This window comes from Sphaerodactylus townsendi, linkage group LG15 (genome assembly GCF_021028975.2).
Source record: "Sphaerodactylus townsendi isolate TG3544 linkage group LG15, MPM_Stown_v2.3, whole genome shotgun sequence".
Lineage (NCBI taxonomy): Eukaryota > Metazoa > Chordata > Lepidosauria > Squamata > Sphaerodactylidae > Sphaerodactylus > Sphaerodactylus townsendi.
Window position 1 is genome coordinate 13,113,140 of NC_059439.1, and position 27,310 is coordinate 13,140,449.

At 46.2% G+C, this 27,310-nt stretch overlaps 1 protein-coding gene and 1 pseudogene across 1 annotated transcript in view; both read left to right on the forward strand.

Annotated features, from left to right (window-relative positions):
• Positions 1–6,342: 6,342 nt before the first annotated feature.
• LOC125445363 lies at positions 6,343–6,460 on the forward strand (annotated as a pseudogene).
• Positions 6,461–10,056: 3,596 nt separating this feature from the next.
• KPNB1 (karyopherin subunit beta 1) overlaps positions 10,057–27,310 on the forward strand; it is a 52,620-nt gene continuing 35,366 nt past the window's right edge. Inside the window, exons 1-9 of the mRNA XM_048517121.1 lie at positions 10,057–10,632; positions 12,169–12,227; positions 18,436–18,618; positions 19,889–20,089; positions 21,701–21,853; positions 22,367–22,426; positions 25,603–25,692; positions 25,784–25,894; positions 27,150–27,251. Coding sequence (XP_048373078.1) covers positions 10,593–10,632; positions 12,169–12,227; positions 18,436–18,618; positions 19,889–20,089; positions 21,701–21,853; positions 22,367–22,426; positions 25,603–25,692; positions 25,784–25,894; positions 27,150–27,251 — 999 coding nt within the window. The 5' untranslated portion in view covers positions 10,057–10,592. The remainder of the gene's footprint in view (positions 10,633–12,168; positions 12,228–18,435; positions 18,619–19,888; positions 20,090–21,700; positions 21,854–22,366; positions 22,427–25,602; positions 25,693–25,783; positions 25,895–27,149; positions 27,252–27,310) is intronic.

Here is a 27,310-nt window from a genome sequence, read left to right on the forward strand (position 1 = left end):
TTCCCACCAGGCTTGTGTAGAAAAATATCTGGCTGTGTTTGTGTCTCCCCTATCCTAACTAATATACTTGTGGAGGGATGTAATGTGGGCTTCTTAGCCATTTCAGAGAAGGAAAACTTCATTGTGGCTTTTGTGCAGAACCACATTGGGACTGCACATCTTCAGAGTCAGCAACAGAAAGATCTCAAGCTTCCTGTCTAGAGGGCACTCTTGCCGTTAGGCTTCCTCATGACCTTCCCTCTCAACAGTCTCATGGCCAATGGCGGAGCGCCCTCCCTCCAGTTCCTTTCTTGCTGCAACAAGGAAAGATTGGAGTTTTGTCTGACTGAGTTTTGGATCATTTTTGTTTGGATCATTTTTGCTTCTCTGCTTCACTTGTGTGCTGTTCAGAAGCAAGCTTAAGATAGCATTGTTGAAAAATGTGAAGAGTGCTAGTCTAAAATGACTAAAAAGGATGACCACACAGACTGCATAGTTTGCCTGGACACGGTCATAATGAGGTTGGCTGTTGAATATGCCAACAGTTCACCCCAAAAGCTCGCCATGATACATCAAGGAAGTAGAAGGTGTTTATGAGATAGCCCTGTCAACTGTGGGCTTGCCTTTGTCTAAGGCAGGGGTAGGGAACCTGCGGCTCTCCAGATGTTCAGGAACTACAATTCCCATCAGCCTCTGTCAGCATGGCCAATTGGCCATGCTGGTAGGGGCTGATGGGAATTGTAGTTCCTGAACATCTGGAGAGCCGCGAGGTTCTCTAGTCCTTGGTTCAGGGAATCAGTTTTCCAGATAGCCAGTGTTGGGGACCATGCCACAATTCCCATCAGCCTCTGTTAGCATGGCCAATTGGCCATGCTGGTAGGGGCTGATGGGAATTGTAGTTCCTGAACATCTGGAGAGCCGCAGGTTCCCTACCCCTGCCCTGGTCTAAGGAGACCTTGTTGGAGAAGAGGGCAAGGTCACCATCAGTATCTTGGTTGAGGTGGTTCCAGCAGAACAGGACTGGAACCATCTTCACTGGCTCCAAGAAGTATATCAGCCCCCCTGTGAAAAATCAAAAAAGATGACCAAGCATTTAGAGACATTCCTGAGTTCTGTAAGAGCTTCAGTGGACCCAGAGAAGGGAACTTCTTTACTGTGTACACCATTGGTCCAGTCATTGTCCCCTTGTGTGCAAGTGAGAGATGAGTGCAACAGGTCCAACAGCAGGAATGGTTCTAGTAGATCTGAGTCCATCTGTTCTGGTTCCAGTGGAATTGGCAAAGAGCTTACTGCATCTGCTGAAGTCTCCAACTCCCCGTCAAAGCTTGGAAAAGTTTTCTTCTCCAGTTCCAGTGTTGGAACTGAGGGCTGCGACTGGGATTCTGTGGGATCCAGGAGACTTAGGAGATAGGGCCAGTTCTTTGGAGTGTTGGCCAGATTGAGACTGGGAGAGTAGTGTATTGATTTCAGATGAGGAGTCGGAATTGGTTGATGAGACCTCACCTGATTAGAAGGTAGTGGAGGTTTCTGAACCTTTTCAATTGGAGAATGTGAGATTATATGCCCAGCTCAGAATGGCCAAAGAACTGGATATTGGAGTGTGATAAAGTTCTGAAGCATGTGTATTCTGAGTTACCAGGGTTGGTGACTTTCCAAATGTTGGAGGGTCTTGTGGAATGCCTGAACAAACTATGGCTCAAACATGGCTCTTGTCCTGCGGTGGCTAAAAGATTGGAAAACCTGTACAGGATAAGAAAAGGCAGTTGTCCGTTTTTGGCCATGCATCCCCCACCAATTTCGCTCATTACAGAGGAACTGTAATCGAGGGCTAGAGGTCAGTTCCATGTGGCAGCTGTGGACAAGGAGGGAAAGAAGATTGATGCATTGGGCTACAAAGTGTACGCATCTGCTGCATTCAATCTGAAAATGGAAACTATGCTGCCATAATGGCAGGTTATCAGGTTGCTATATGGGAGAAGATTGAGAAATTCAAGGAGTCATCTGAAGCCTTTATTTGCTGCTGTGAGGAATGAGGCCCTAAAGTTGTCCAAGCACCAGATCAATGTAAGCCGACATATGGCGGACACATCAGGCTGGTTGTTGGCTATGGCCATTGTGTTAAGGCAGTCTTGGCTGAGGTCAATTGCTTTGCCACTGGAGACAAGATATAAGGTAGAGAATTTACCCTTTGACGGTTCGAACTTGTTCTTGGACAAAACGGATGAGTTCTTACCTCAGGAAAAAAAATGTCAAGAGGCCAAGTACTTGGGGGATTTGCCTTCTCCTTCTACACCCTCCAGATACAGGCAGAGGCACCTTATCAACCGTGGCAGTCATATCGACATGAGCAGTGTTTGTTTCAGTATAATAGATCTTTTCACCAGAGAAAAGGTCATCAAAGTTATGGGGACAAACTATCAGCTAGAAAAGCTAAGAACTCCCAAGACCAGTGTGGCAAAGATGTCCATGACCAGGACAAAGGGGATTCTGACTAGGACATGGATTTGGGTCCCAGTTATTGTTTTTTGTTGATCAGTTAGCCCGTTTTAATGCCCGTTGGCATTACAGATTCGTGGATGTTGAAGATTGTTAACAGTGGTTATTTTTTTTAGAATTTAAGTCATTGCCTCCTGTATAGTTGGTCATGGAGTCAACAAATAATATGTTACCTGAACTGGAGAATGAAATGTGTGAATTAGTAGCCCAAGGGGGCCCCTCCAGGAGGTTGTTCAGCTAGAACCCAGGTAGTATTCCTGTTTCATTTTAAGAAGAAGATGGAGGAAACTATCCTATATTGAATCTAAGGAATTTGAATAAATTTCTCTGTGTTTCAAAATTCTTAATGGTGTCATTACCTGCAATTTTGCAGTTGCTGAAGAAGGATGTGTGGTTCGCTGTATTGGACCTCAAGGACACGTATTTCCACATGCCCATCTGTGAGGACCACAGAAAGTACTTGAGGTTCAGGTAAAAGGGAAAGGTTTATCAATACAGTATGTTACCCTTTGGTTCATCTACAGCTCCTCCGGTTGCATATTTCTGACTACAGAGGTGTACCCACATGTGGACAATTAGTTAATGGTAATGGCATCCAGAGAAGAACTTGAACATGATGTAGCCATGGTGGTGAGGAGTTAGGGTTTATTCATTAATTGGAAAAAGCTACATTGCAGCTCTCACATATCATCCAGTTCATTGGGGCTGTGTTGATGATGGTGAAGGGGAAAGGCTTTCTACCAGAGTAGGGAAACAGAATTATGGCATTAGCATGCCAATTTATTGTAAAGAGGTTTCAGGAGGTAAAGAAGTTTCAATGCCTTCTGGGACTGATGGCGTCTATGCCAGCGTGGTGTATAGGTTGAGCAGGTGGATTCTAATCTGGAGAACCAGGTTTAATTCCCCACTCCTCTACCTGAGTGGCAGTCTTATCTGATGAAACAGATTTATTTCCCCACTGCTGCATTCCTGCTGGGTGACCTTGGCCGAGTCACAGTTCTCTCAGCCCCACCTGCCTCACCAGGTGTCTGTTGTGGGGAGAGGAAGGGAAAGGAGTTTGGAAGCCACCTTGAGTCTCCTTACAGGAGAGAAAAGTGCGCATAAATCCAAACTCTTCTTCTACAACAGCTGAATGCTTTTTCACCAGACTGTATATGAGGCTCCTGCAGCTTTGGCTATTAGACATATTCAGGCCAGAGTTGGAATCACAAATCCCAGGAAGATAGCTTGGTCCTTGCAGATTTGGACAAACTCAATTTTTTTGTTTGGTTTGAGAACAGATTTTGGAATACAGGCTCTTGATATAATAGTTATTACAGACACTTCCTAATGGGGCTGGCAGAGTGCTCATTGTTTAGAGCACTCAGCGCAAGGGACGTGGTCAGTTATGGCATGGGAGATGTATATTGATGTTTTGGAGCTATGGGCAATTAAGTTAGCCCTAACTTCATTTACTGATATTTTACAGGGCAGATTGGTCTTGGTGCAGACAGACAACAGTGCGGTCATGATGTACCATTAAAACGGAGGGGGCCAGGGTTCTGGTTAATGAGTTTGGAGGCTGCAGAAATTTGGAGTTTGTCTGTAGAATACAAAGCTCACATTCAAGCTATTCATATAGCAGGGGAAATGAATGTCAGGGTTGATCATTTGAACAGATTGAAGAGGGAGGGTCACAAGTGGGAGCTCAAGGACCGGATGTTAGACTCAGTGTTTCAAGCATGATGTTCTCCAGATATCAATTTGTTTGCGGCAAGCAGCAGTGGGAAGGCGCAGAAGTTCTCGCTAGCGGGGAGAGAAAGAGGTTCATTGGGGGATACGTTCCAACGAAAGTGGAGCAGCGTTCTATTTTACACATTTCCTCTTCCTATAATGGGAAGAGTGCTAGCAAAAGTAGAATGAGAAAGGTCACATTTGATCCTTGTTGCTCCTTTCTGGCCAAGGCAGATATGGTTTCCCAAACTGATGGTGATGGCTAGATGGACTCGCATTCATTTTTGGGAACATTCGACTCAATTGCCAGAGGTTCAGGAAGAACAGTTGGAAGCATTTGAAGTTAGCTGTACGGAGAATAAAAGCCTAGAAGAAGACTTATTCTCTAGTAAAGCAGTTCATGTGTTAGTGAATTCAAGGAAGGAATCCATGCAAAGGTCTTATACACAAAAGTGGATTAGGTTTCACCACTGGTGGAAGGAAAATGGAGATAAGAATAAGCTGGAGCTACCACATATGTTTGAGTACCAGTTGCATTTAAGGGACTTGGGTCTCTCAGAGCTCATCTGACATCATTGTCTGTGTTTCAGGAGGGGGTAGAGGGGAAATCTTTGTTTTTGCATGAGATGTCAAAGATTTCTGACTGGTCTATTAAATGTTTATTCCCCTAGGATGGCTATTGTTCCTCAATGGTCTTTGTCCCTTGTGTTAACATGGTTGAATAAACCATTTGAGCTAATGGCGACTGCGCCTTTGAGTTACTTATTGACGAAAGTGTGTTTTTTGAATGGCTGTTCTTCTAGGAGGGCTGGTGAGTTGTCAGCACTGTGCGTAGATCAGACTTTTTTTTTGAAATGTTTTGAAGAGAGTGTGGTGTTGGGACCAAGTCTGAGTGTCCTCCCAAAGTTAGTTTCAAAATTTTCATTTGGAGCCGGATATTGTCCTACCAGTTTTTTCCCACATCCAACTTCACAAGCAGAGAGAAAATTAACATAGCTTGGCTGTTAGGAGGGCCTTGCTTTTTTATTTGCAAAGAACCAGAAAATGTAGAGCAGAGGCATATCTAGGAAAAATGTAACCCAGTGCAAAATCCAAGTTTTCCGCGCCCCCTCCCCCTTATGGGCAGCCGCCCCCTCCCCCCACAACCAAACAATTTTTTTGCAGCAGATCTTGAAGTTAGTGTATGGACCCAGGGGAAGAAGGAGGGATGTGAGGGTGATTTTGCGCCCCCCCCCCCCCACGTAACTGGATGGCCACAGCCCAGGGACATTTGTTTCCCTGGGCTGTACTCCCCTGATTTAGATAAAACTTCATTTATATTGCATGCAGGGAGATCAAATGTAGGGAAGCTGCATCACAAACTCTTTCAAGATGTGTTGTACATTGTATTAAATAATGTTACAAGTTGGCAGGGATACAGTGTCCTGTCGGGGAACACATACACTCCATTAGGTCCCATTCTTCTTCAGCTGCTTTCCTGAAGGGTTGCTTGCTGTAATAAGTCTGCAAGGTGGCAACATGGTCATCAGAGGGGATGCCAATCAAACATTATACCTTCGATCTGCAAGCAGGAAAAGAAGCTGCGGTCGGGAAGGCTGTCCTTCATTTTGTTTTTCAATAAAGTTGTATATTTTGTGTGAGAACTTTGCCTGCCTTCCTTTGTGGGTAGCTTCGGAAAATCTGCACAGAAGCCATGATAATGAAAACAGATTGCACTTACTGCTGTTCATCGAGTGGTTACAGGTAAGTGCGACCTAGTTTTCAATGCATTGTGCCTTCTGGCTGTAATATGTGAAGCTAAATTCCATCTGAGTTTCCCACCTCTTGGTCCTGTCTCTGTACCACACACACACCCTACCTGCACTCAGTGTTTGGAAATGCCTTGCAAATATTGTGATCTTCGTGATCTTAGTGTTGAGTTGCTCTAGTTTTTCCTCCATGGATGTTTGTGGCTATGAAAGTGGTGTCCTCCCACCCAACTGGTATTATTACTCTCCTTGATTTAAGTAGCAAAGGCTGGTTGGCGTGTTACAAGGGAGTCCTGTGCCAAGGAATGTCACAGAGGAAACTTGGTGCGGCTATGTTGCTATTCAGCATTGAACCCTGCAGAGATTACTGATGGAAGGTCAGTTGCCTGCATTTAAAAAAACGTTGACTGTAGAACATACTGCCCTGAATATGCCCGATCCCGTCTAATCTCAGAAGCTAAGCAGGGTTGGGCCTGGTTAGTACTTGAATGGGAGACTGCCTGGGGATACCGGGTTTTAAAGTAGTTGGGGCATATTCAGTAGATATCTGCACTTGAAATGTTGGGAAATGGAAAATGGGCAGTGGCTGCATATGTTGTAAAACACACACACACACACACCACCAGTTTATTGTATTAGGTTGTAAACCTGATGTCTGTTTCTGCTGTCTGAAAACAAAAACAATGGGGAGGTTGAAGGAGAGTTAACAGCTGGTGCTATTAAGCTATTGATTTCCCTTAAAGGTTAAGATTGTCTGCTGGCGTGGTGTAGTGGTTAAGAGCAGGTACACTTTAATCAGGAGAACCGGGTTTGATTCCCCACTCTGCCACTTGAGCTGTGGAGGCTTATCTGGGGAACCAGATTAACTTGTGCACTCCAACACACGCCAGCTGGGTGACCTTGGGCTAGTCACAGTTCTTCAGAGCTCTCTCAGCCCCACCCACCTCACATGGTGTTTGTTGGGTGGGGGTGAAGGGAGCTTCTTTGAGTCTCCTTGCAGGAGAGAAAGGGGGGATATAAATCCAAACTCTTCTTCTTCTCCTGGTGTTGAGGTTGATGCACCTTCTGAAAATGCTTCCCCACCTCATGGCCAACCCGCCTGCAGCTTGGTGACATGCTGCTATTGCAGAGAGTTTGGGATCAACCTGCCTTGGGCGCTGCACTCCAACTAGCTGTTGGAGACCCCTGTGCTAGGCCTTTCTCATCTGTAGTAAGTAAAGGATACAAAAATCTGAAAAGCTTATCATACGTAATTGTACAGTGCAGCACAGACACATTTCCCCTGAATAAATGGAACTAACACCGCCCTTGCGCTCAGTATCGCAGCCCTTAGAAATCTCAATTTACGTTTCTTAAATCTATTTTGCATGTTTCAAATTTGGGGCATAATCAGGCCCTAGAACTCTATAACCATTTGGGTGTTATCTCTGGAAGGCGCGTGCCAAGCAATCACAGCTGGACGGGAAAATAGTTCTTCTGTGGCTTTAAAAGAGGCATGATCCCAGGGCCAATAGAAATGAAGTTGGTAGTAAACACAAAAAAACTAACCAGGCTTAAGAACTGCTGTTCTGTGTCCTCGACCTTTTTCCTCTTTTCAGCATTCCAACCAGGAAATCTGAATGCTGAAATCACCCCATTCATATTCTATGTTCTAACAAGTGCTTGTTGGCAGGAAAGCTGGGCTATAGAATTGGCTGACTGCAAGGGAATCAGGGTAATAGAGGGACAGTCAGCTGAGATCTCAGATTAATTGGAAGTCAGGCCTCACTAGCAAATTTACCATGACAGAAGAGTGCTGCTCCAGATATATGTGGCTTCACCCCCACAAATGGTTTGACCAATAGTTAGAATGACAGGCAGAGGAAGAAGGGGTGGGGGTGGGCGTGGCCTGCTTCTTCCAGGTAGGTGTGCATTAGCCAGCAGCCTCCCAGCTTTCCCAGTGTTCTGCTTGAAAACTATCAGGGTCCTCTGACTACAGGAACTCCACCTGGAATTTTGAACTTGGGTCTTGCAGATTTTACTTTGTTTACCCTCTGCCTTTTCCCCCAGTGGGGACCCACAGAGCAACTTAGATCCTTCTCTCATTTTATGCTCATAACAACCCCACGAAGTAGGCTAGTCTGAGTGGTGTATGATTGGCCCAAGGTCACCCATCAAGCTTCCACAGTAGATTCAGGATTCAAACCTGATTCTCCCAGATCCTAGTCTGATACTCCAATCATTACACTATTTTGGTCATGGGTCCCAACTGATTCTCAAGAACTTTGATATTCTTTATTTTAGTCCTAATGGTCTCTTCATGAAGTATATTCTGCCAAACATTTGAATTAAGTGTGTGTGTGAGTGTAACTATAACAGTTTCAGAGGGGTACCTGTGGTGACCTGTTGCGGCAAAATAAAATGGGGATGCTAGTGGTCCCTAAAAAATTTCAGACTTTTTCTAGCATAAGCTTTCCTGATTCAGAGCTCACTTCCACAGATACATGATAAACATTGGTTGAACTTTGCTTAAAAATGCTCTGGGCGGCTTTCAAAGTTGGCTTCTACGAGGGCCAGGGTGTTTACTGTCCTGGCCCCAACCTAGTGGAATATGGTCCCCAATGAGATCAGGGCCCTGAGGGATTTAAATCAATTGTGCAGGGCCTGTAAGATGGAGCTATTCCACCAGGCATTTCCACCAAGCGATCCGGGTTAGTTTCTACTATAGGTGGCCTCCCATGGGCAACAGTAATTGGCACCATTTTATTGGGATGTTTTTTCCCCATTTTTATTGTGTTTTAAATGCGTTTTTATATTTAATTGTTGTACGCCACTCTGAGCCCCATGGGGAATGGCTGGGGTAGAAATGTGAGAATGAAATAAAATAAATAAACACTGAATAATAAACACCCTATTACCAGCTGAATAGGGCAGAGAGGAGCAACCAATTGTACTGTAACTGAAATGCCTGATTTAAGGGTATTCCACAAACATGGTACCCTCCATGAAAAGGCCCTGTCTCTGATCACCTGTGACCTTTTCTTGATGAAACAGAAGGTGGGCCAGCAGGACCTCTGGTGCTGATCTTGACTGACATGTTTTACTTTGTTTACCCTCTGCCTTTCCCCCCAGTGGGGACCCACAAAGCAACATGGTACCCGCCCATCCTGCTATGTTTCACACATTCATCAAGTTTATTAAAAAAAAAGCACTTACAACTTAACAGGAAATTCTTTTGTACAAATCCAGTTGAAATAACTGATTGAGTTACAGGAGTATACCTTTTTTATAATTCCCATTCATTTTAACAAGGTTTTTTATAATTCCTTTTTTATAATTCCTTTTTTATAATTCCCCTTCATTTTAACAATTCCCATTCATTTTAACAAGGTAACAAGGTTAACAAGGTTTATGTAGGACTCAGGTTCATAAACATATATAAGCATATATTTTATATCTATTTTATCAGCCAGATAAACACACCTGACAAATTTCCAAAGTGGTGTATGTAGCTGGTGAGTGTATGAATGTATTGCAGTCTATACAAACACAGACTGAGTTAAAGTAACTAGCGACTGTGGTTAAAGTATGAGCCCAGAATTAGGATTCAAACACTGTGAAGTTCACTGGGTGACCCTGGCCCAGATGTCCTTTCTCAGCCTGAGCTACCTCACAGGGCTATTGATAAAACAGAGGAGGGGAGAGCTATTTATTCAGCCCTGAACTCCTCAGAGGAAGGGCTGGCCAGTATTGTAGTGTGTGCGCCAACCACTGCCCACAAAGAGGAAGTGTGGTGGAGTGTTTAGAATGCATTTAACAGCACTGGATAACACATTTCATGAGACCGAACTTATTTACTTAGAAGTCGCCCCACCTGACTCAACGGGTTTTACTCACGTGTAAACGTGCGCAGCTTCCATCCAAAACCTGCATATCCCAAACATCCATATTTTAAAAACAAAAGAAACGACTTTGCCGGCGTCATGACGTAGACGGCGCTGCCAGCCAATCAGTGGACAGGGAGGCGGGCGTCGGCCGGTTGAAAATGAGAAGGGGGAGGGCGGGCATGCGAGACGCGACGTCGCGAAAAAAACGCTCGCTTGCGTCACCACGCTTGCGACGCAAGGCCGCCGACGTGCCTGAAGGCGGGCTGGGGTCTGGCAGGCCTGAGCCGTCCAGTCTCGTCAGGCGGCGAACCAGGGAGGAGGGAGGGCGAATTAGTGTCCCTTCAGGGCAGCTGCGTGGGGGGCGCGCGCGCGCTCCCGCTTTTTCTGCTCAGCCCCTCCCTTCTCCCCCCGCCCTCCCTCATCGCTTTTCGCTTCACGTCGCCGCGCGCGCCCTTTTTTTCAAAACCCTCCTCCCTCCCCTCATTCCCTTCCGCCGCCGCCTGGAGTTGCGCGTGGGGAGGGGACGGGAAGTAGTCAAGGGATAGTCGAGCCGCTTCCGCCGGGGTGGGGGGAGGGGGTGGGGTCCGCCCCGCGCGAGCCGCTGAGGGAGAAGTAAAGAGCGCGAAGGGAGAGCGCGAGGAAAACCCGCCCGCCCGACCGCAGGGGGGAGAGCGCGAGGCCGGCGGCGGCGATCACCGACTCCGCTCCCCCCTCGCTCGTTTCCTCACTTTCCTCCCCCGACCCCCTTCTTTTCCTCTCTTTCCCGGTTTCACCTCACGCCGCCACCGCCATGGAGCTCATCACGATCCTAGAGAAGACGGTCTCGCCAGGTAAAGGCCGCTCCGTGTGTGTGTGTGGGGGGGGGGGGGTGAGTCAGTGTGGGTGAAGGTTTCCCCCTCCCCTTGGTTGATGGGGGGGTCGACCTGTAATTTAGGAGGGAGGGGCCAGAAATGAAGGCCCCCCCGCATGGGGAAAGGGGAAAGATTTGGGGTCAGTTATTGCGGGTTTTTTTTTCTCTTTTCCTTTTAACGCGTTCCCAGTTGGCGGTGATGGTTCTTTCCCGCTTCCAAATATGTGGCGTGGGGTGGGGGGGGATTCCATGGGAAGCTGCATGTTCTCTCCCCTCCAAATATATGAGGCTAGGGGGGGGGGTGCTTTGATGGACTTCATGTTCTTCTCTCCCCACCGCCCTACCAGCTATATGGGACTAGGGTGCCTGTAGGTTATTTCCCACACACACACACGCCGAATCAGGAGCCCAATTTTTTTTGAGGGGGTGCAATCTCTTGTGTTGTTCGCGCGCGTCGATCAAAGGCTCCGAAATGGAGCGAGCATCTCGGGGGGGGGGGGGGTGTCGGTCACGTGGTGCCGAGCCTAGCGATTAACGCACGTGGGTGAAGACTGGGGAGGGGGCTCCCGGGGTAATATCGCGGGCTGGAGGGGAGAGATGTCGGGACGGGTTTGGGAGGCGACACGGGGTCGCTTCTTAAGGCAACCCAGGTGAGGGCTCGGAAGTGAACTCTCTCGCCCATCGCCTTCCCTGCAGGCCGCGGGGGGGGGGTGTTTTCTGCCCTGGGGTAGGGAAAAGGCAAGGCTGGCATTTGCAGGCGGTGCTCAGGGATCTTCTCAAAAGACTGTATCGCCCCCACGTGCAGTGGGCATCATGGCCTTCCCTCTACCAAGGGGGGAGGGTGGATGCCACTAATGGCACTTTTAGGAATTAATGCACACTGGTAGAGGCGAGCATGTGTGCATTGGGGTGCCGGGGTTTGCTAAGAAGAGATCCTTCCCGGTTTAAATACAGGCCCTAATCAGTTTGCTTATAAGAACTATATTCTTTGGGGGGGGGGGGGGGTCGTGTTCCAGTCCCGGTCAGTACAGGCCGACTGCATCTATCTCACTGCGATGCGCCAGGTTATGAAAAACATTTGTGCTTTGCAAGCCGTGATGCTTTGGCCGCCGACTCTTATCAGTGGGATAACCAAAAGGGACCCCCCCTCACCGCCCCCTCTGTCCCTGGAAAAGAGATGCTCCTCCCTTTGCAATTGGAGTGTACGAGACCGTTACGGAAAGTGGGATTTTTCCTGTCCCCCCCCCCCCCCCCCATCCCCAAACCTCTTCAAATCTTCCTGCAAGGATAAAGTTAGCTGAGCCACGAGGCTTCCGTGCAGAGAGGATAGGCTGGCCGGTCGCCCTTTTATATGTGGGGAGGGGGGAGCTGATTTTAAGCACTTGGGGGGATGCTGGTAGGGAATCTTAACGCGGCGATGGTTGCTTGGGGGGGCGGATATTGACACCCTCCTTCTCTCTATCTCTCCCCCCCCCCCCCATATCTTCCCCTTCTCCCCCTTTTTAATGCCTTGCAGACCGCTCCGAGCTCGAGGCGGCCCAGAAGTTCCTGGAGCAGGCGGCCATCGAGAACCTGGTAAGAGCCGAGCCGGCCTTGGGTGGGGTTGTTCGCCCCAGCAGGATCCCCCCCCCCCCCCCTGCGTGCGCGCTCAAGAGCCCAGCAGGCCGAGCCGCCATGGAGGGGCGCAGCCTAACCGAAAGGTTTCTTTTTTTCCCCTATTTTTTTTCTTTTCGGAAGGGGGGGCGGGGGCCGGGCAGCCAATAGTGGCGTGCCCGAGGATCGCGCCACCCAATCGCGAAGGCGAGCCGGGCCCGCGGGAGGGAAAAGGAAGGGGAGGGCGGCTTGGCTGTGCCGCGCTGCATGCATGGAGGGAAAAGGCAGTGGAGGAGGGGAAGCCGGCATGAGTCTAGCTCTGGAGCAGAAGGCGGAGGCCTCTGCCTCTGTGCTGGCAGGAGGAGACCACTTCTAGCTTTCGATTTCCCTTTCTCTTGGGGTTTGCCCTGCTGGGTTTCTGGACCGCCCCCCATCAACCTTCGGGCATTTTGTAAAACCCAGCTCCCGCAAACAGGCTTTCTCTTTGTGTTTTTGCTAGCCTTGAATAAACTGCATTGTATCTCTTGGATTTCTACCAGTTTCTTTGATGCAAGAGTCTTGTTTGGAAGCCAGACGGTTAATCATTTAAATAAAAGTATTTTCCAGTGTTTTCCTCCTTGAAATAAATCTAGTCCTGGAATTGTGTGGTAGGACTGGGTACAATAAGGGATCAGAGGCAAGTAGGTACATAGCCCACTGAGTTAATGTAGGGCCACTATTTGCTGATGGAGAGTGAAAGTAGTTCAGTTCTAGTTTTTCCCTCCAGGAAAAGATATAAGGAATGAGTGACACAGTTTTTTTAAATGAATGCAATAAGATTGGTGCTGCGTGTCTGTTTTTGAAATATTGGATCTTTTTGTGCAGAATGGGAAAATTAATTGAGCATAACCTGGGTTGTGTCTGTACCTGGATTTCATGTGTTCAGGAAAGATTGTATAGCATATCTTGAAGGCATTGACTACATGTATAAATCAGCTAGCAAGTAATATGTGTTTAGATAGAAATGACTGAGGATGTATTGCTCATCCCTTGAGATGCTTTTTAAATGATGCTTTGACTGTTACAACTGCTCATGCTCCAGGATTGTTCCTTTGAAGACTGTGGGGCTCCTGGAGGCCTTGAACTAGTTCCAACAATCCTGCAAGCTTTAGAAAAACTACTTATCTGGATTGCATATAGTATTTTGAGTTGGCATTGTTGATTCAGTGTGTAGCTTACATGTTGTTGCCCTTAGGTACTGATACTTTAGTATTTTAGTTTTCATGCAGCTGGTCAGCATGTTTCTCCCCTTTGGCAGTTTGTTTGCAGTCATGTTCTGTGGTGGGACATTGCTCTGGTATAGGCTGTTTCCTGCTTAGACATTTGGTGACTGTCACACAAACTTTCGTTTTAAAAGGTCTCAATATACTTTGTTATTAATACCTTACACAGTCTTTTACCACATGCCATGGCAGTCTAAATCACGGGTTGTCCCTAGATCTCATTCTTGAGCCTGAAAAACTATCAGTTCTAAATGAAGTTTTAAAATCTTGGTTTATGACAATGAAAAATGCAAATACAAGTCTCTCCTCATTTTCTCCATATATTTTAGTCAGTGTTTTTTAAAAATCAGATTCTTAGAAGAGACAATTTCAGAAATGGTATTTTACTTGACTTGTAAGACATGTACATAAGATATTACATTTTATCCTTATAACAATTTGTAACAGCGTGAACTATGGGTGAGATTTAATGGCAGAATAGGGAAATTTTAGACAAGGGTTCATTCATATTCTAAATCAACCAGTTAACTTAGTGACAGCCTCGCAAAGAGTGAAAAAAGTTTGCCATTTCTAGGCACAGGTGCCAAGTTTTTAGGTGCCTCTGAGTTACAAGAAGCCAGTATTTTCAGAAATACAGTATAGTAAATTCTAAGGTACCTTTATGAACTCTAGGCCTCAGGATATTATCATGTCCTTGCTTATACTTAATATTTATATATTAAGTATAAACAAGGACATGATAAAGTCCTGAGGCCTAGTCCAAACTGTGCCCTTAACCAAAAATAGCTAAATTCAAAATTTGCCTGCCTGTCGTCCCGTTCTTTCATGTAAAGTGTCTCTAACTCTTTAGCCTGTTTCCCCTATCCCTAACCCATACATGCTTTGAGACTAGAAATAAATGGGGAATGACTTTTGCTGAGGAAAAGGTATACTACTGCCCAGAATTCTCCGCAGTATATTTATTGGAGAATTGGCAACAAATATTTGAAATAAAATTGTTGCTTTGCCGAGGGACAGGATAGCACTTGTCGCTTCCTCTTCTCCTAGTGAGGATCCTCCCTAAAGGTCAAGAGCTCAAAATCTTACAAGTTCTTTTTTACATTGATTATGTGCTGCTTATCCTTTCACACCCTTTACTGTTCCATATCTATTTAAAAGTTGAACAAGAAAATCAACTGTTTTCTCCTTTCGGCCCAGTTCCTTGTAGGAATGATGTGGGCAAGACTCAAAGACGGCCTTTAAGGTTCTGTACTGCTTAAACAGCATCAGTGCGATACTTATTTCTCCGCAGATCAGCTTCATTATTGCTAAAAAGCTGTAGCCAAACATGTCATTTTCAGACAGTGATTTTTTAGGTGCCACCCCCCCACCCCACCCCCGCCCACATTCAGTTATACGCTCCTCAAAGGTTCTCTCCTGTTCTTTCTTTGGGAGAGGATGTGTTCCTTAACCCATCGTGGTCTAGTTGTTCCATTGTCTTGTCTACGTTGATTTCCTTTATCACGCTATTTTAGTTGAAACGCAGAAGTTCCTTTAGCTCTCAGTTCTGTTTGGAGTGGCAGCCAGGTAAAAGAGAAAAAAAGGACGACCATACCCTAAGTCAGGGTGGGTAGAGTTATTAATGTGGTTGAAAGATGCAAAGGTGCTAGAGGAAGTGGCACTGAGAAAATAGTTTGGATATTAGTGTCAAATTATTTAAACGCTCACTAGGCATGAAAAGTGCTGGGATCTAAGGCACTGCTCCAACCAAAATGCACAAAAGGCAATTGCATACTGTCTTATTTTTGAAACTGCAGTCACTTTCAATAGCAGTCTATGTTAAGGGAGTGGGGTTCTGTTCAGAGAGCGAAAGTTACCATTTGGATCCCAGACAGGTTCTGTTTGCTGAACACCAGTAGCTGTTGTTCTGATATTGGTGTGCTTGGTGTGCCTGGCAGCTCATCGCCCACCACATTCAACTCACTGATCACTTCCTTAAAAAACAGTGGGGTTGGACATTGGAAATAATTTCCTATCCCAAACTTTGCATCTCTGACACTTATGCAACATTTTCAAATGCCTTTTTTCTGCAACCATTTGGGGTAGAAACCTGCTCCATGGCCTGCCAGTCTATCTGAAAGGCCAGAGCAGTTTTTGTATGATCAGGTGCTTTTAAGCAAATTGCCCTTTGTACCCATTCTGATACCTGTGGTGTGTGCAACCTTAGGGCAACCTTGGTCCTAAGTGGTGTGATTTGACTAAGTGCTTCACAATCTGTTTATCATAACACACAGGGGTTATTTGTTGATTGTGTTTAGTTTACTTATTTTAGGAGATAACATTGGGACAAACAAACTCCATGGTTATGGGCCATTTAGTCAGTTTTTTAAATCATTTGGTGTTGAGTTCCAAACATTCTGTTTGAAAACACATTTCTATCTTTTAAAGCAGGGCATCTTGTTCAACACAGGATATGTTCAGTGAATGTTGTCTTCTGTAAAAGAAGCCGGGAAAATCTGTCTCTTACTGTGGCCCGCAAATGCAGAATAATGCACTTTCAATCTACCTTCACAATTGTTTGCAAGTGAATTTTGCTATTTCACACAGTAAAATCCAGCTTCAAAGTGGATTGAAAGAACATTATTCTGCATGTATGGAAGGGGCCTGTGTGTAGCATATCTGTAGTTTGATACGCAGTAAGCCAAACTTATGATTGATCAGTTTGATGCTCTTTGCTTTCCAGTTTTTAATCAGAAATTGTTATTCTTGTGTATAGTATATATTATCCCAGCTTGAAAAACGAAGAGTTACAAGTGAGTGGGGTGGCAGGGTGTCTTAGTATCTATATAGTAGATAGAAGCTTCTTCTCTTCCCAAAGTTGTGAAATTTTGCTAGAACCCCAAAAAACTAATTTCGTTCCCTGTTGGAAAAGAGCTTGAAAAAGATGACAGATAATCACTGTAGAGATTCAAAGCCAACATGATCATTGGGTAAGGTCACTTACTAGATCAGGGGTCAGCAACCTTTAACATTCAAAGAGCCATTTGGACCCGTTTTCTACGGAAAATAAAACACTTGGAGCCGCAAATACTTTTTGACATTTTAAATGAAGATAACACTGTATATATTGTTTTTTTTACCTTTACGCTTTGTGTAAACAATTACAGTGTATTGCTTTGATGTGCTTAAAACTCTAAAATCTTTGGGAGCTTTAAAATACATTATGGCCCTGATTCAGTTCTCCTTAAGACTGTAAGTTGTACTTGTGCTTTGTGCGTGTCTAGCAAGGGATACATCTTTTGCAACAGACACATACTACAAATTAAGTATGAATTTCATTCTCATAACCACACACATTCTGTCCCGGTCCCCCTGCAGGGTCCCTGCTGGACGCCCTGGTGCCAACCCACCTTCCCTTACCCGGGTGTTGGAAACCCCAGCCTCACTCCCATTTTTTGGGGAGTGGACTAACTGGGACAGTCTTTGCAGCCACAGCTTGCCTGAATACCAGGTAGAGAGAGCCGAGCACCGCTGGAGTCTGGGTGACCCCCTGCACCCTGTCAGGCGGCCTCCTTGTTCTCTCCCTATCCCTCTACCCGCTGTTCCCTCTGTCTCCGTCCTTCAAGGCTACCGTCCCTGCTTCTCCTCCTCCTGTAGGCTGGTTTAATACCTGTCCTGCCCTTAAACCCTCCTCCGTCCGTCGCACTCTCTCTCCCAACCTCTCACCACCATTCCTCCCCCCCGTTTCCATAAACTACCACCACTTCTGCCTGCTCAGCCCACCCCCTTTTATCCCTTTTGTGATCCCTCTTGCCCCGAACGGCAGCTCACGGCCTCGGCCAAGGCCTTGCAGCTGTTCTCCAGCCACGGCCAACACGTGGCTAGACCGGGCGGTGGTGCCAGCCCCGTCCCCCACCGCGTCCTCCCCCATCAGTGGGGCGCTCCTCGGCCAGCTATCCGACCCAGCGGCGAGTTCCACAGGGTGCTTCCCTGGCGCCTGGCTGTTCTGCTGCTGGGCGGGGTGCGGGGCTAGCTCCGGTTGCGTCTGCAGGGCTCCTGGGCTGCTCAGCAGGGAAGTCCGGGAAGGGGGTCACCCCCGCGCTCGGACACATTCTCATAACTACACAGCAGAGCTGTTGGTGAGGCAGGGGGGCGGTCACACTCCTGATCTGCTGAGGACGCCCGGTTCCTCATCCCCTACCCCCTCTGCGAAACACGCAACTGCGGGGATGGCCAGATGTAAACAGTCAGGGCGAGGATGGCAGAAAGAGAGGGCGTGGCAGTGGCCCCAAGGAAAAGCATGTAAGGAGGAGGAACAGAAGGGAGAGGGCCGCAATGGGGAGAAGGGGAGGGAAGAGGTGGATGGAGGCGGACAACAGGAGAGTGGGACATTTCAGTATTCCTAGCCGTGGCAGGAGGGCAGAGAAGGGATCAGAGAAGCTGTGGCGCAGAGCCAAGTATTGCGAGCCAATGGGAGCTCGCGAGGCGCCAGGAAGGGCCAGCCATGCCAGGAGCCGCAGTACAAGCATAAAAGAGCCTCATGCGGCTCGCGAGCCGCGGGTTGCTGACCCCTGTATTAGATGTTTTCTGGCCAGGCTGAAGATGTGAAACAAAAGTCTTTAGTAGGCTGTACATTGCACTAGGCCTTGTGGCAAGGGCTCAGACCTTTGTATGGGACAGGATAGTGACTGAATAATTTTGCACAAATTAAGAACCAATAACGTGTGACTATTTCAAGTAGGAATTACCAGGAGTGGTTTTAATCAATATCTTTTATCATGCAAACAAAATCACTAGTGAGGGAAAGAGGGAGGGAATATGTGTACACTCAGTCTGGAAAACGTAGTGTACATTCAGCTAGAAGTATTGGTGGTTAAATTCACTGGAGCATGGATATAACGCTTTCTTCCTGCCAGTAACTGAAAAAAACTCTCTTTCTTGTTGGCTAGCCCACTTTCCTTGTGGAACTATCCCGAGTGCTTGCAAACCCAGGAAACAGCCAGGTTGCCAGAGTCGCAGCTGGTTTGCAGATCAAGAACTCACTGACTTCTAAAGATCCGGATGTAAAGGCTCAGCACCAGCAAAGATGGCTTGCAATCGATGCCAATGCTCGCCGAGAGGTCAAGAATTATGTATGTTAAAGCTACCATTCGTACTTTTCTTCATCGTTCTAGTTTAGTTCAGTTTGCTCTGACTTGTGGTTAATACGCAACATTGTTTTCTATATTTGTATCAAGATAGGTTGCTCTTGCATTTGCTTTGCTTTTCCTGTTCATTCCCTAGCTGTTTATTTGTTCATTTATTTGTTTAACTTACAGGCTGCCCATTCCTGTACAGGCTCAGAGCAGCTTACCACATATTAAAAACATAAAAACAATCCAGTAAAACAATGAATCGATAAATAGATCTCCTTCATATCTGTGTCCCTATAGACAATAGTCAAAGGGAAATAACATTATAACATTATCGCTTTGAACAGTAATTCCCCATAATTCAAAACATTTATACCATTACTAGTTGGGTAGGAAAAAGGGAGGCCAGCAGGTTGTGACCCATCATCTACCTCAGCCATAGGCCTGGTGGAACAGCTCTGACTTTCAGCCCTAGTGAAATTGTGCCAAGTCCCACAGGGCCTGGGTCTCACTTGACAGAGTGTTTCCCTAGGCTGGGGCCCGAGCTGGAAAAGCTGTGGTCCTGGTCAAGGACAGCCAGACATCTTTTGGGCCTAGGACTACCAGTAACTTGTTGGGAGAGGCAGTCCTGCAGATATGAAGGTTTTAGCCTGTTTAGACATAAGTGTTTACTGCAGGGGTGTCAAACATGTGGGCCAGGGGCTGGATCCGGCCCCTTAAGAGGGCTTATCAGGATCATGAGTCAGCTGAGGCAACCCCCTAACTCCTGATCTGCACTGGCAAGCCTGCAGTAGACTGGACAGTCCAGGCCACTACCACCCCCCTTCCATGATCTGTCCTGGTGAGGCGCCCCCCCCCCCCCCATGCATATCTTGAATGGTGAATCTGCTGTGGCCTTGCCAGCTGAGGCAACAGTCCTTCCCTTGGTGCAGTTCTATGCTCGCCAGTTGCAGCTGCTCCCACCCTGTGCCATCCACCTTCTCCAGTGCTGATCTGGGCAGGCTTGCCAGTTGAGGCAGCTGTCGCCCCCCTTCCCTGGGGTCCAGCCTGGCCAAGTCACATTTATGTAATATTTGCTCCTTTCAACAAATTAGGTCAATACCCCTGGTTTACTGCCATAAAAAGACAATTGAAGGTTAAGATTGCTGTCTTGACTTTTAAGACACATTTTGTGACATTAAAATATTTAAGGATTCTGCTTCTCATTAGAACCAGCCTTATTCAGGTGTCTCTTTCTGGTATAGTGATCCCTTCCTTTATTCTGTTACAGGTTTTGCAGACTTTGGGTACCGAAACCTACAGGCCCAGCTCAGCCTCACAGTGCGTTGCTGGCATCGCCTGTGCAGAAATCCCTATGAATCAGTGGCCTGAACTCATTCCTCAACTGGTAGCCAATGTTACAAATCAGCACAGCACAGAGCATATGAAAGAGTCAACATTGGAAGCAATTGGTTATATCTGTCAGGATATTGTAAGTGCTATATGTGAATCTACATTGTTAATGCTCCTGCTTTTTCCCTGCACCTGTTCTCTTCCACTCTTGGTGGCCTGATTGGAACCAGCAATTCTACCCAGTAGACTCATTTGCGGCATAAGTTTCCATGGCCACTTTTGAACCCTGTAACATGTGACAGAAAAATAGTGCCTCTGAGTGTGCACAGAATTTCTTCACCACTTCATTTACCAGAATTGCTTTGCCACACTCCTGCTTCTCCCCCTCCCATTCCAATCAAGGGTTGAATGCAGGAGGTTTCCAAGTATAGATGAACAGGAGCCGCACTGGTGAGGGAATGTGTCAGTGGTATTTAGAATCTCTCAGTAAGTTGGAAGTACAAGGAACAAGAACTGCAAGCGCATGGCTCTTCCGTTTGCATGCTTTGACGTTTTGCGCCTGCCATGGCTTGAATACATGCAGGCTGTTCTCAGATAATCAGAGGTGAATCTAAAATGGGCCAGGCAGGGCATGTGCCCTGGGCGCTGCCCCTTGAAGGAGTCACCAGCCTGCAGCCTTGGGCAGGCAAGAGGCAAAGTGCAGGCAGCAGCCTAGGGAGGCACGAGAGGAAGGGAAGCAAGCAGAGGGCCCAGCATTGAACTGTGTGCCCTGCAAATAACGAGTGGTCCTTTTGTACAGAATGGTAAGCTGCAGTACTTCAATGAGAAGGTCTGCTCACAACCTGAGTTTGATCCTGACAAAAGTTGATCAGACCTTTATTAGGCACCAAAATAGAAAATCAACAAAGTAGAAACAAAGAAAATGAAGTAGGTGAAAAAACATATGCATACATATCCAGTATTCATGGAGGTAAAATAAACAGGAAAAGAAGAAAAGAAAAAACCCAAGGGGTTAGTTCAGAGTGTTGGTCAGAAACTTGGCCACTATTTCCAATATCACAGGATCCTGGTTATTCAAGAGGTAGTTCAGTTTAAAATTAAGAGAACAAGGGCCTGCCAAAGTGAGGGCCAGAAGAAAAAAGTTGAGTCTAAATCCCATAAATTTCAGACAATCAAACAGCAACTTCAGGCTCAAGCGACTGTTCAAGAGTTTGGGACAGAAGTTGTATTCGCATAGCCATCTTCAGATGGACTTAGCCTTCCATTCTTCCGAGGTTGGTAAAATGCGTACCCAGCTTGCTGGAGGCAAAGGGTAGATCGCTGGGGAGGACAATGGCAAATGGCCCCATAAGCAGTCTACTTAGTAAACATTGAGATGTGATGTCACCCCATGGGTCAGTAATGATCCAGCGCTTACCGTAAAAACACTTAATTCCCCTTTACTGCAGTTCTGTTTTTCAGTTGTTGAAAGGACTTCCATTTATGTTCCTCACAGAGTATGTTGCCAGCCCTAAGCAATACAGACCAAACTTCTTTTTAAAAATGAAACTTAAATTGATTCTGTGCCTTTATGGGCAGCCCCTGATCTGTCCTTTTGAGTATGCTGTACATTAATCTGTTATGTGACACCTGCCTGCTTTTGTGGCAGCCTGGCAATGAAGCTCCTCTTGATAGAAGTCCATGCTGTGCTTTTGCTGGAGGCAGAACTGCTCCTTGTAAAGTTTATCTTATTTTGATTCCCCATTTTCAGGACCCAGAACAGCTTCAGGATAAGTCAAATGAGATCTTGACAGCCATTATTCAGGGCATGAGAAAAGAAGAACCAAGTAATAACGTGAAGCTAGCGGCTACCAATGCACTCCTGAACTCTTTGGAATTCACCAAAGCAAATTTTGACAAAGAGGTAAGCAGGCCAGTGTATGTACATAGCAGTGTGCACATGCATTCCAGGATGAAGAGAGAAATGAGTGTTTGTGATGGGAACGGAATAAATCCATGATCTATGATGAGAAACCATGCACCACGCTGATTTTTCTGATGCATGTCTATAATCTACTGAGACTTGGATTATTGTTTTTAGAAGCTAGTTATGAGCGATCTGTCCCCATGATATACAGAAATTGAGAGCTAATATTAAATCAATTAAAACAGAAAATGTTAGTAGGTTTTAGAAATCTTAGCCCAGCCTCTTGAAGGTATCCTGCCACAAGAAAGCTGTTCAAGTACAAAAAATTGGTGACTGGTCAGTCTGACTGGTTAGGCTTTTCAGCCTTCCATGCTTCCTGAATTTCAAGAAGTGCAGTTTTAAGTAAAAGCTAAAATTCTTGAGCCTCTAGCAAGAGTAAGCAGATATTTTCACACTAGAAAACTTTGCACGTATTCATTGCTAATTTTGCGACTTCTTTTCTGTTCCCAGTCTGAAAGGCACTTTATTATGCAAGTAGTCTGTGAAGCAACACAGTGTCCAGATACAAGGGTAAGTTAAATCCTAAAAAGTCATTACTGATAATATACAAAACTGGCCACGCAGTGAAACTTCCCTTATAAAACCTGAATGAGAAACATTAAATTTTGATGGGTTCATCTGGTGGATCCCTAGCAGAGGGATTTTCCTGCAGCGGAGGGAGCCTTCCCTGATGCAAGATGCTTTCCCTCTGGAGGAAAGCGCTCCATCCAGCAGGATGATTCTGTAGAATCTAACCTCTTTTCAATATTTGACAAATCATCATTGATAAATTCAGGCTTTCTGGGTACATGCTGTTTTTACAGACTGGAGTGGGGAGCAGGTCCCTGCCCCAACGAGGCCACAATCTAAAATAGACTGTGGGTAAGACATCCAGAGAAGGTGCCAAGCACTAACTGTTTGCAACTGCAGTTGGCATATTCTTAAATTTGATTTACAGTTGGGGAAGAACATTAAGCGGGCTGCCCCAAAGGCCTCACTGGTGGGTAGCGAAGAGATTTGATAAAAGGGCAACGCAGTACTGCAGACGTGTTCAGGGAGGGACAGAGACCACAAGGGATGCTGGGCAAAGTCTGTGAAGTGAGGTTTGGGGGGGTGTAGTTGAGTGACGGAACTGGCCAGGGTAATAAGAGCAGCAGTGGTGTAGTGGTTAAGAGCAGGTGTACTCTGGAGGAACCAGGTTTGATTCCCTGCTCTGCTGCTAGAACTGTGGAGGCTTATCTGGTGATCTAGATTAGCTTGTGTGCTCCAACACATGCCAGCTGGGTGACCTTGGGCTAGTTACAGTTCTTCTGAGCTCTCTCAGCCCCACCTACCTCACAGGGTGTTTGTTGTGAGGGGGGAAGGGAAAGAGTTTGTTAGTCCCTTTAAGTCTTCTTCCTGGAGAGAAGGGGGGGATATAAATCTAACTCTTCTTTTTCAGAGTCTCAAGAATGGGTTTGTAGTGGATATGGGCAAGGGAGCTTCAGTGTAGTGACAAATGGGGAAAGTGATTTATTTTGATAGCAGCAGGTTTTCTTGGGGGTCGGGGGGAGGTGGTGCTTGAGGCAGAGGTCTAAAATGCAGCCCAAGAAGGCCAGAGAAGAAGGTTGCAGTAGCCAGGGTGGGAGATGAAGTTTTGGAGAAGGAGGATGAAGTGTGGAATTTTTTTTTCTGGTGCTGTGTTGTGAGAAGTAAGAAGTGAGGGGACTTGGCAATATTTTGGTAAGTGAAAAATTTTTTTCCTGAAGCTTTATTTAAGACTAGAGCTTGATTTCAGTTGTAAGTGGACACTGCTCTGCTCCTAAAATAATCCATGCCAGTGGTTCTCTTGAGTTCTGCCTGACACATCATTTTTGTTTCCACCAGTGACAGCCGGGTGCTGTCTGAAAGGTGGCAGCTGGTGTTCAGTTCAATACCACCACCACCCCCCACTCACACTCAGCAAATCTGATGAAACTTTTTTTAAAAAAATGTAAGTTTGGCTAATTATGAATCACCTGACAGTCCTCAAATCTGCCATATTTGTCAAATAAGACTGAGGTGATCAGTGATTTTCCAGACAAATCTCTTCCAACCATGTCTGGTTGCTCACAAACACCTGAAAAAATTCTGTTAAATCTCTTTAACTTCACAGTTTTACCCTCTTGGTTTGTGTCCTGCAACCAAATGGGATGGTGACCCTGTAGATGTGTTAGTTATTTACATCCCTACTGAATTTAACCTTCTTTAAATCATTATTTTAAATCCTGTTTTAAATTGGGACTCCTGATTATGTTAGTGCCTCCACATTTATTTTATAGCTATATTTGTTGTTTCAATTGAACATATATTGCTGCTGCTCTGAAGCTATTAAATATTTTAGTGAGTGACGTCTGTTTTATTGCCGCTACTCTAATGTGTGGTTATTTAATGCTGGTTCTCTTTTAAATTCTGTGTATGCTGCCTTGAGTGCCTTTGGAGAGTAGAAATTATTTTTAAAACTGATTCCCAAAATAAGTGGCCATTGAAAGGATGATCTTTGATCATAGGAAAGAAGGGTCAAAATTGCTTGCATTACTGTTGTGAAATACGAAGTGAAACTGTGACCATTCACCATGGTACTACACCATGATATTCAATGAACAGTCACCTGATGTTGGTGGTGGTCCTGTCAAACAGAGAGGAAAACCGGTTTGTACACTTGATAAGGGACACTCATTTTATGGCAGCTTATCTAAGATCTTTATGCATATTGATTTGACTTGTTACTTGTGTTTGGATCCTAAGAAGTATCTGCCTGTGTTGCTATTCTGTTCAAGTGTCACTGTGCCATTGGCTGTAGCTTAAATATTTTGAGCAAACTGTGTCTGATATTGCTGATGGACAAAGCTAGGTAGCGTCTGCTTGGAAATCCTGACTTGTCTGCTGTTAGTGAGAGCAGACTGCTTCAAGAGCTGCGCTCTGCATCTGCAGCCCTGTGCCACAAAAGTACCTGGGAATCCTGAATTCAAATACAGCAGCCAGCTAGCATGGCTACAAAATTAGGATTCGCAAGCCAGGAGGTTACGAATCCCTGAGTTAATGAGATATAGGCATTCAGCACTCACATCAAATAATTGGGAGCTGGAGCTTAGCCATAGGGGCATCTTGCAAGAGGTGATGCTTCATGGTGGTGGTAGGCATCACACTGGTTTTTTGAATTACGGATTAGCAGTGTCAAGAATCATCCCATGTCTCAATGCAAAAAAAACAAGAGCTTCAAAGAATTGTGAACTGAATCTTAGCCACATGGGCATCTTGCAAGAGATGATGCTTTAGGGTGGTGGTGCTTTCTCTGTGGTCCATAAGGTGGCTGATGCTTTCTCTGTGGTCCATAAACAGACTCATGGATGGAAGAAACCTAATATGACATTACTATATTTTCCCTTGGCTTAAGCTATAGATTTCTTTTTGTAAATCATCAGACTCCGTTGCTTGACAGTGGTAGAAAATATACCATAACAAGATTATTTCAGTGGTACTTCATGCGTCACAATCATTTCCTTGTATTTGACCTCGCACTAGTAACTTTTTATTTACAATTTAGAAGTTCTCTCGAGTGCTGACCAGTCAAGAGTCTTTTGCAGCCATTATTCCAGCGCTGTAACTAGTGTACCAATAAAGTGACTTTTTCTCCCAAAGTGTCCATAGGAACAATGAGACTCATTCCTGTCTCTTGTGATGTTTAGGTGCGAGTAGCTGCATTACAGAACTTGGTGAAGATTATGTCCCTCTATTATCAGTACATGGAGACGTATATGGGTCCTGCACTTTTCGCTGTGAGTATTGAAGGCTGGGACTTGATAGTAAAAGGGCCAGAAGGGTTTCAGAGGCCAGAGCATTAACGATGACCCTTTCATTTTTCCAAAGATCACAATTGAAGCCATGAAAAGTGAAATCGATGAGGTGGCTCTGCAAGGAATAGAGTTCTGGTCAAACGTCTGTGATGAAGAAATGGACCTGGCTATTGAGGCATCAGAGGTGAGTTGGAAGCTTGTTCTTCAAGCTGAGACTGATTGGAGGTTGCTGGTTCTCACTTTGGCCAGTGATGAGACAGCATGCACCACTCTTATCTACAGTAGTGCAGAGATCAAGCCTTGACAGTAGGAGGTATTTCCAGGACATTCAACTTCTGGGAATTCTCTACGTGCAGCATAATTTCCCACTATGGCAGAGTGTGCAGGAAAAAAATCAGTAGTAAGCTTGCACAGTTTCTCATTCTTCATAACAGCAGTGCTGTGGTGTGTAGGCACGCATTTTATCACTTATAGAATTTAAGGCCTGAGTGAGCATGTCAAGGCGTTTTGAGGTCCTTGGCTGAACTGAGGTTTGTATCCAGCTATTTCCTGGCTACGTGCAGACTGCTTAGGCCAGGGGTAGGGAACCTTTAACACTCCAAGAGCCATTTGGACCTGTTTTCCATGGGAAAAGAAAACACTTGGAGCCGCAAATAATTTTTGACATTTAAAATAAAGATAACACTGTATATATTTGGGTTTTTTTACCTTTTACTCCACTCATTCTGAGAAGTGCATGGATGCGCCCACCCTGCTGCCTGCAGGGCGGGCAAGGATGGGGCCAGCGGCTTGACCTTGCCAGCCGCCAGGAGAGCGCCCGCCCCACTTGAACGGGGTGGGCGAGAGGGGAAGCCTGCGGCTCTGCCCAGCCAGCCACGGGCAATTGCCTGCAGGGCGGGCAAGGATGAAGCCAGCGGCTCAGCCTCGCCGGCCGCCGGGAAAGTGCCTGCCCCACTCCAATGGGGCGGGCGAAAGGGGAAGCCGGCGGCACGGCACGGCCGTCCACGGGCAATTGGTGCGCCTGCCCTGCTGCCTGCAGGGCGGGCAAGGATGAAGCCGGCAACTCAGCCTCGCCGTCCGCCGGGAAAGCGCCCGCCCCATCCAAATGAGGCGGGCGAGAGGGGAAGCCCGCGGCGCGGCCATTCGCAAGCAGTTGGTGCGCCTGCCCTGCTGCTTGCAGGGCAGGCAAGGATGAAGCCAGCAGCTCGGCTCGTGGAGCCATAGTGCAAGGGCAGAAGAGCTGCATGTGGCTCTTGAGCCACAGGTTCCCTACCCCTGGCTTAGGCCAACCAGTTACTTGATAAGTCAGTATTTACATAAGCACCTATGAAAATCACTTTTAATTACAGCTTTTTTCACCATCAGTGTGATGTTAAAATGCTTGAGATGGACCTCAAGTGCTTCAAACCAACATGTCTGCATTGCATTTTTTCTCCTAGGCGGCAGAACAAGGAAGACCTCCAGAGCACACTAGCAAATTCTACGCCAAGGGCGCCCTACAGTATCTCATCCCAATTCTCACACAGACGTTGACCAAGCAGGTACGTGATGAGGTTTTTTAAAAATTCAACTCTCCAGGATGGTACAGTTCAGGGTCTGC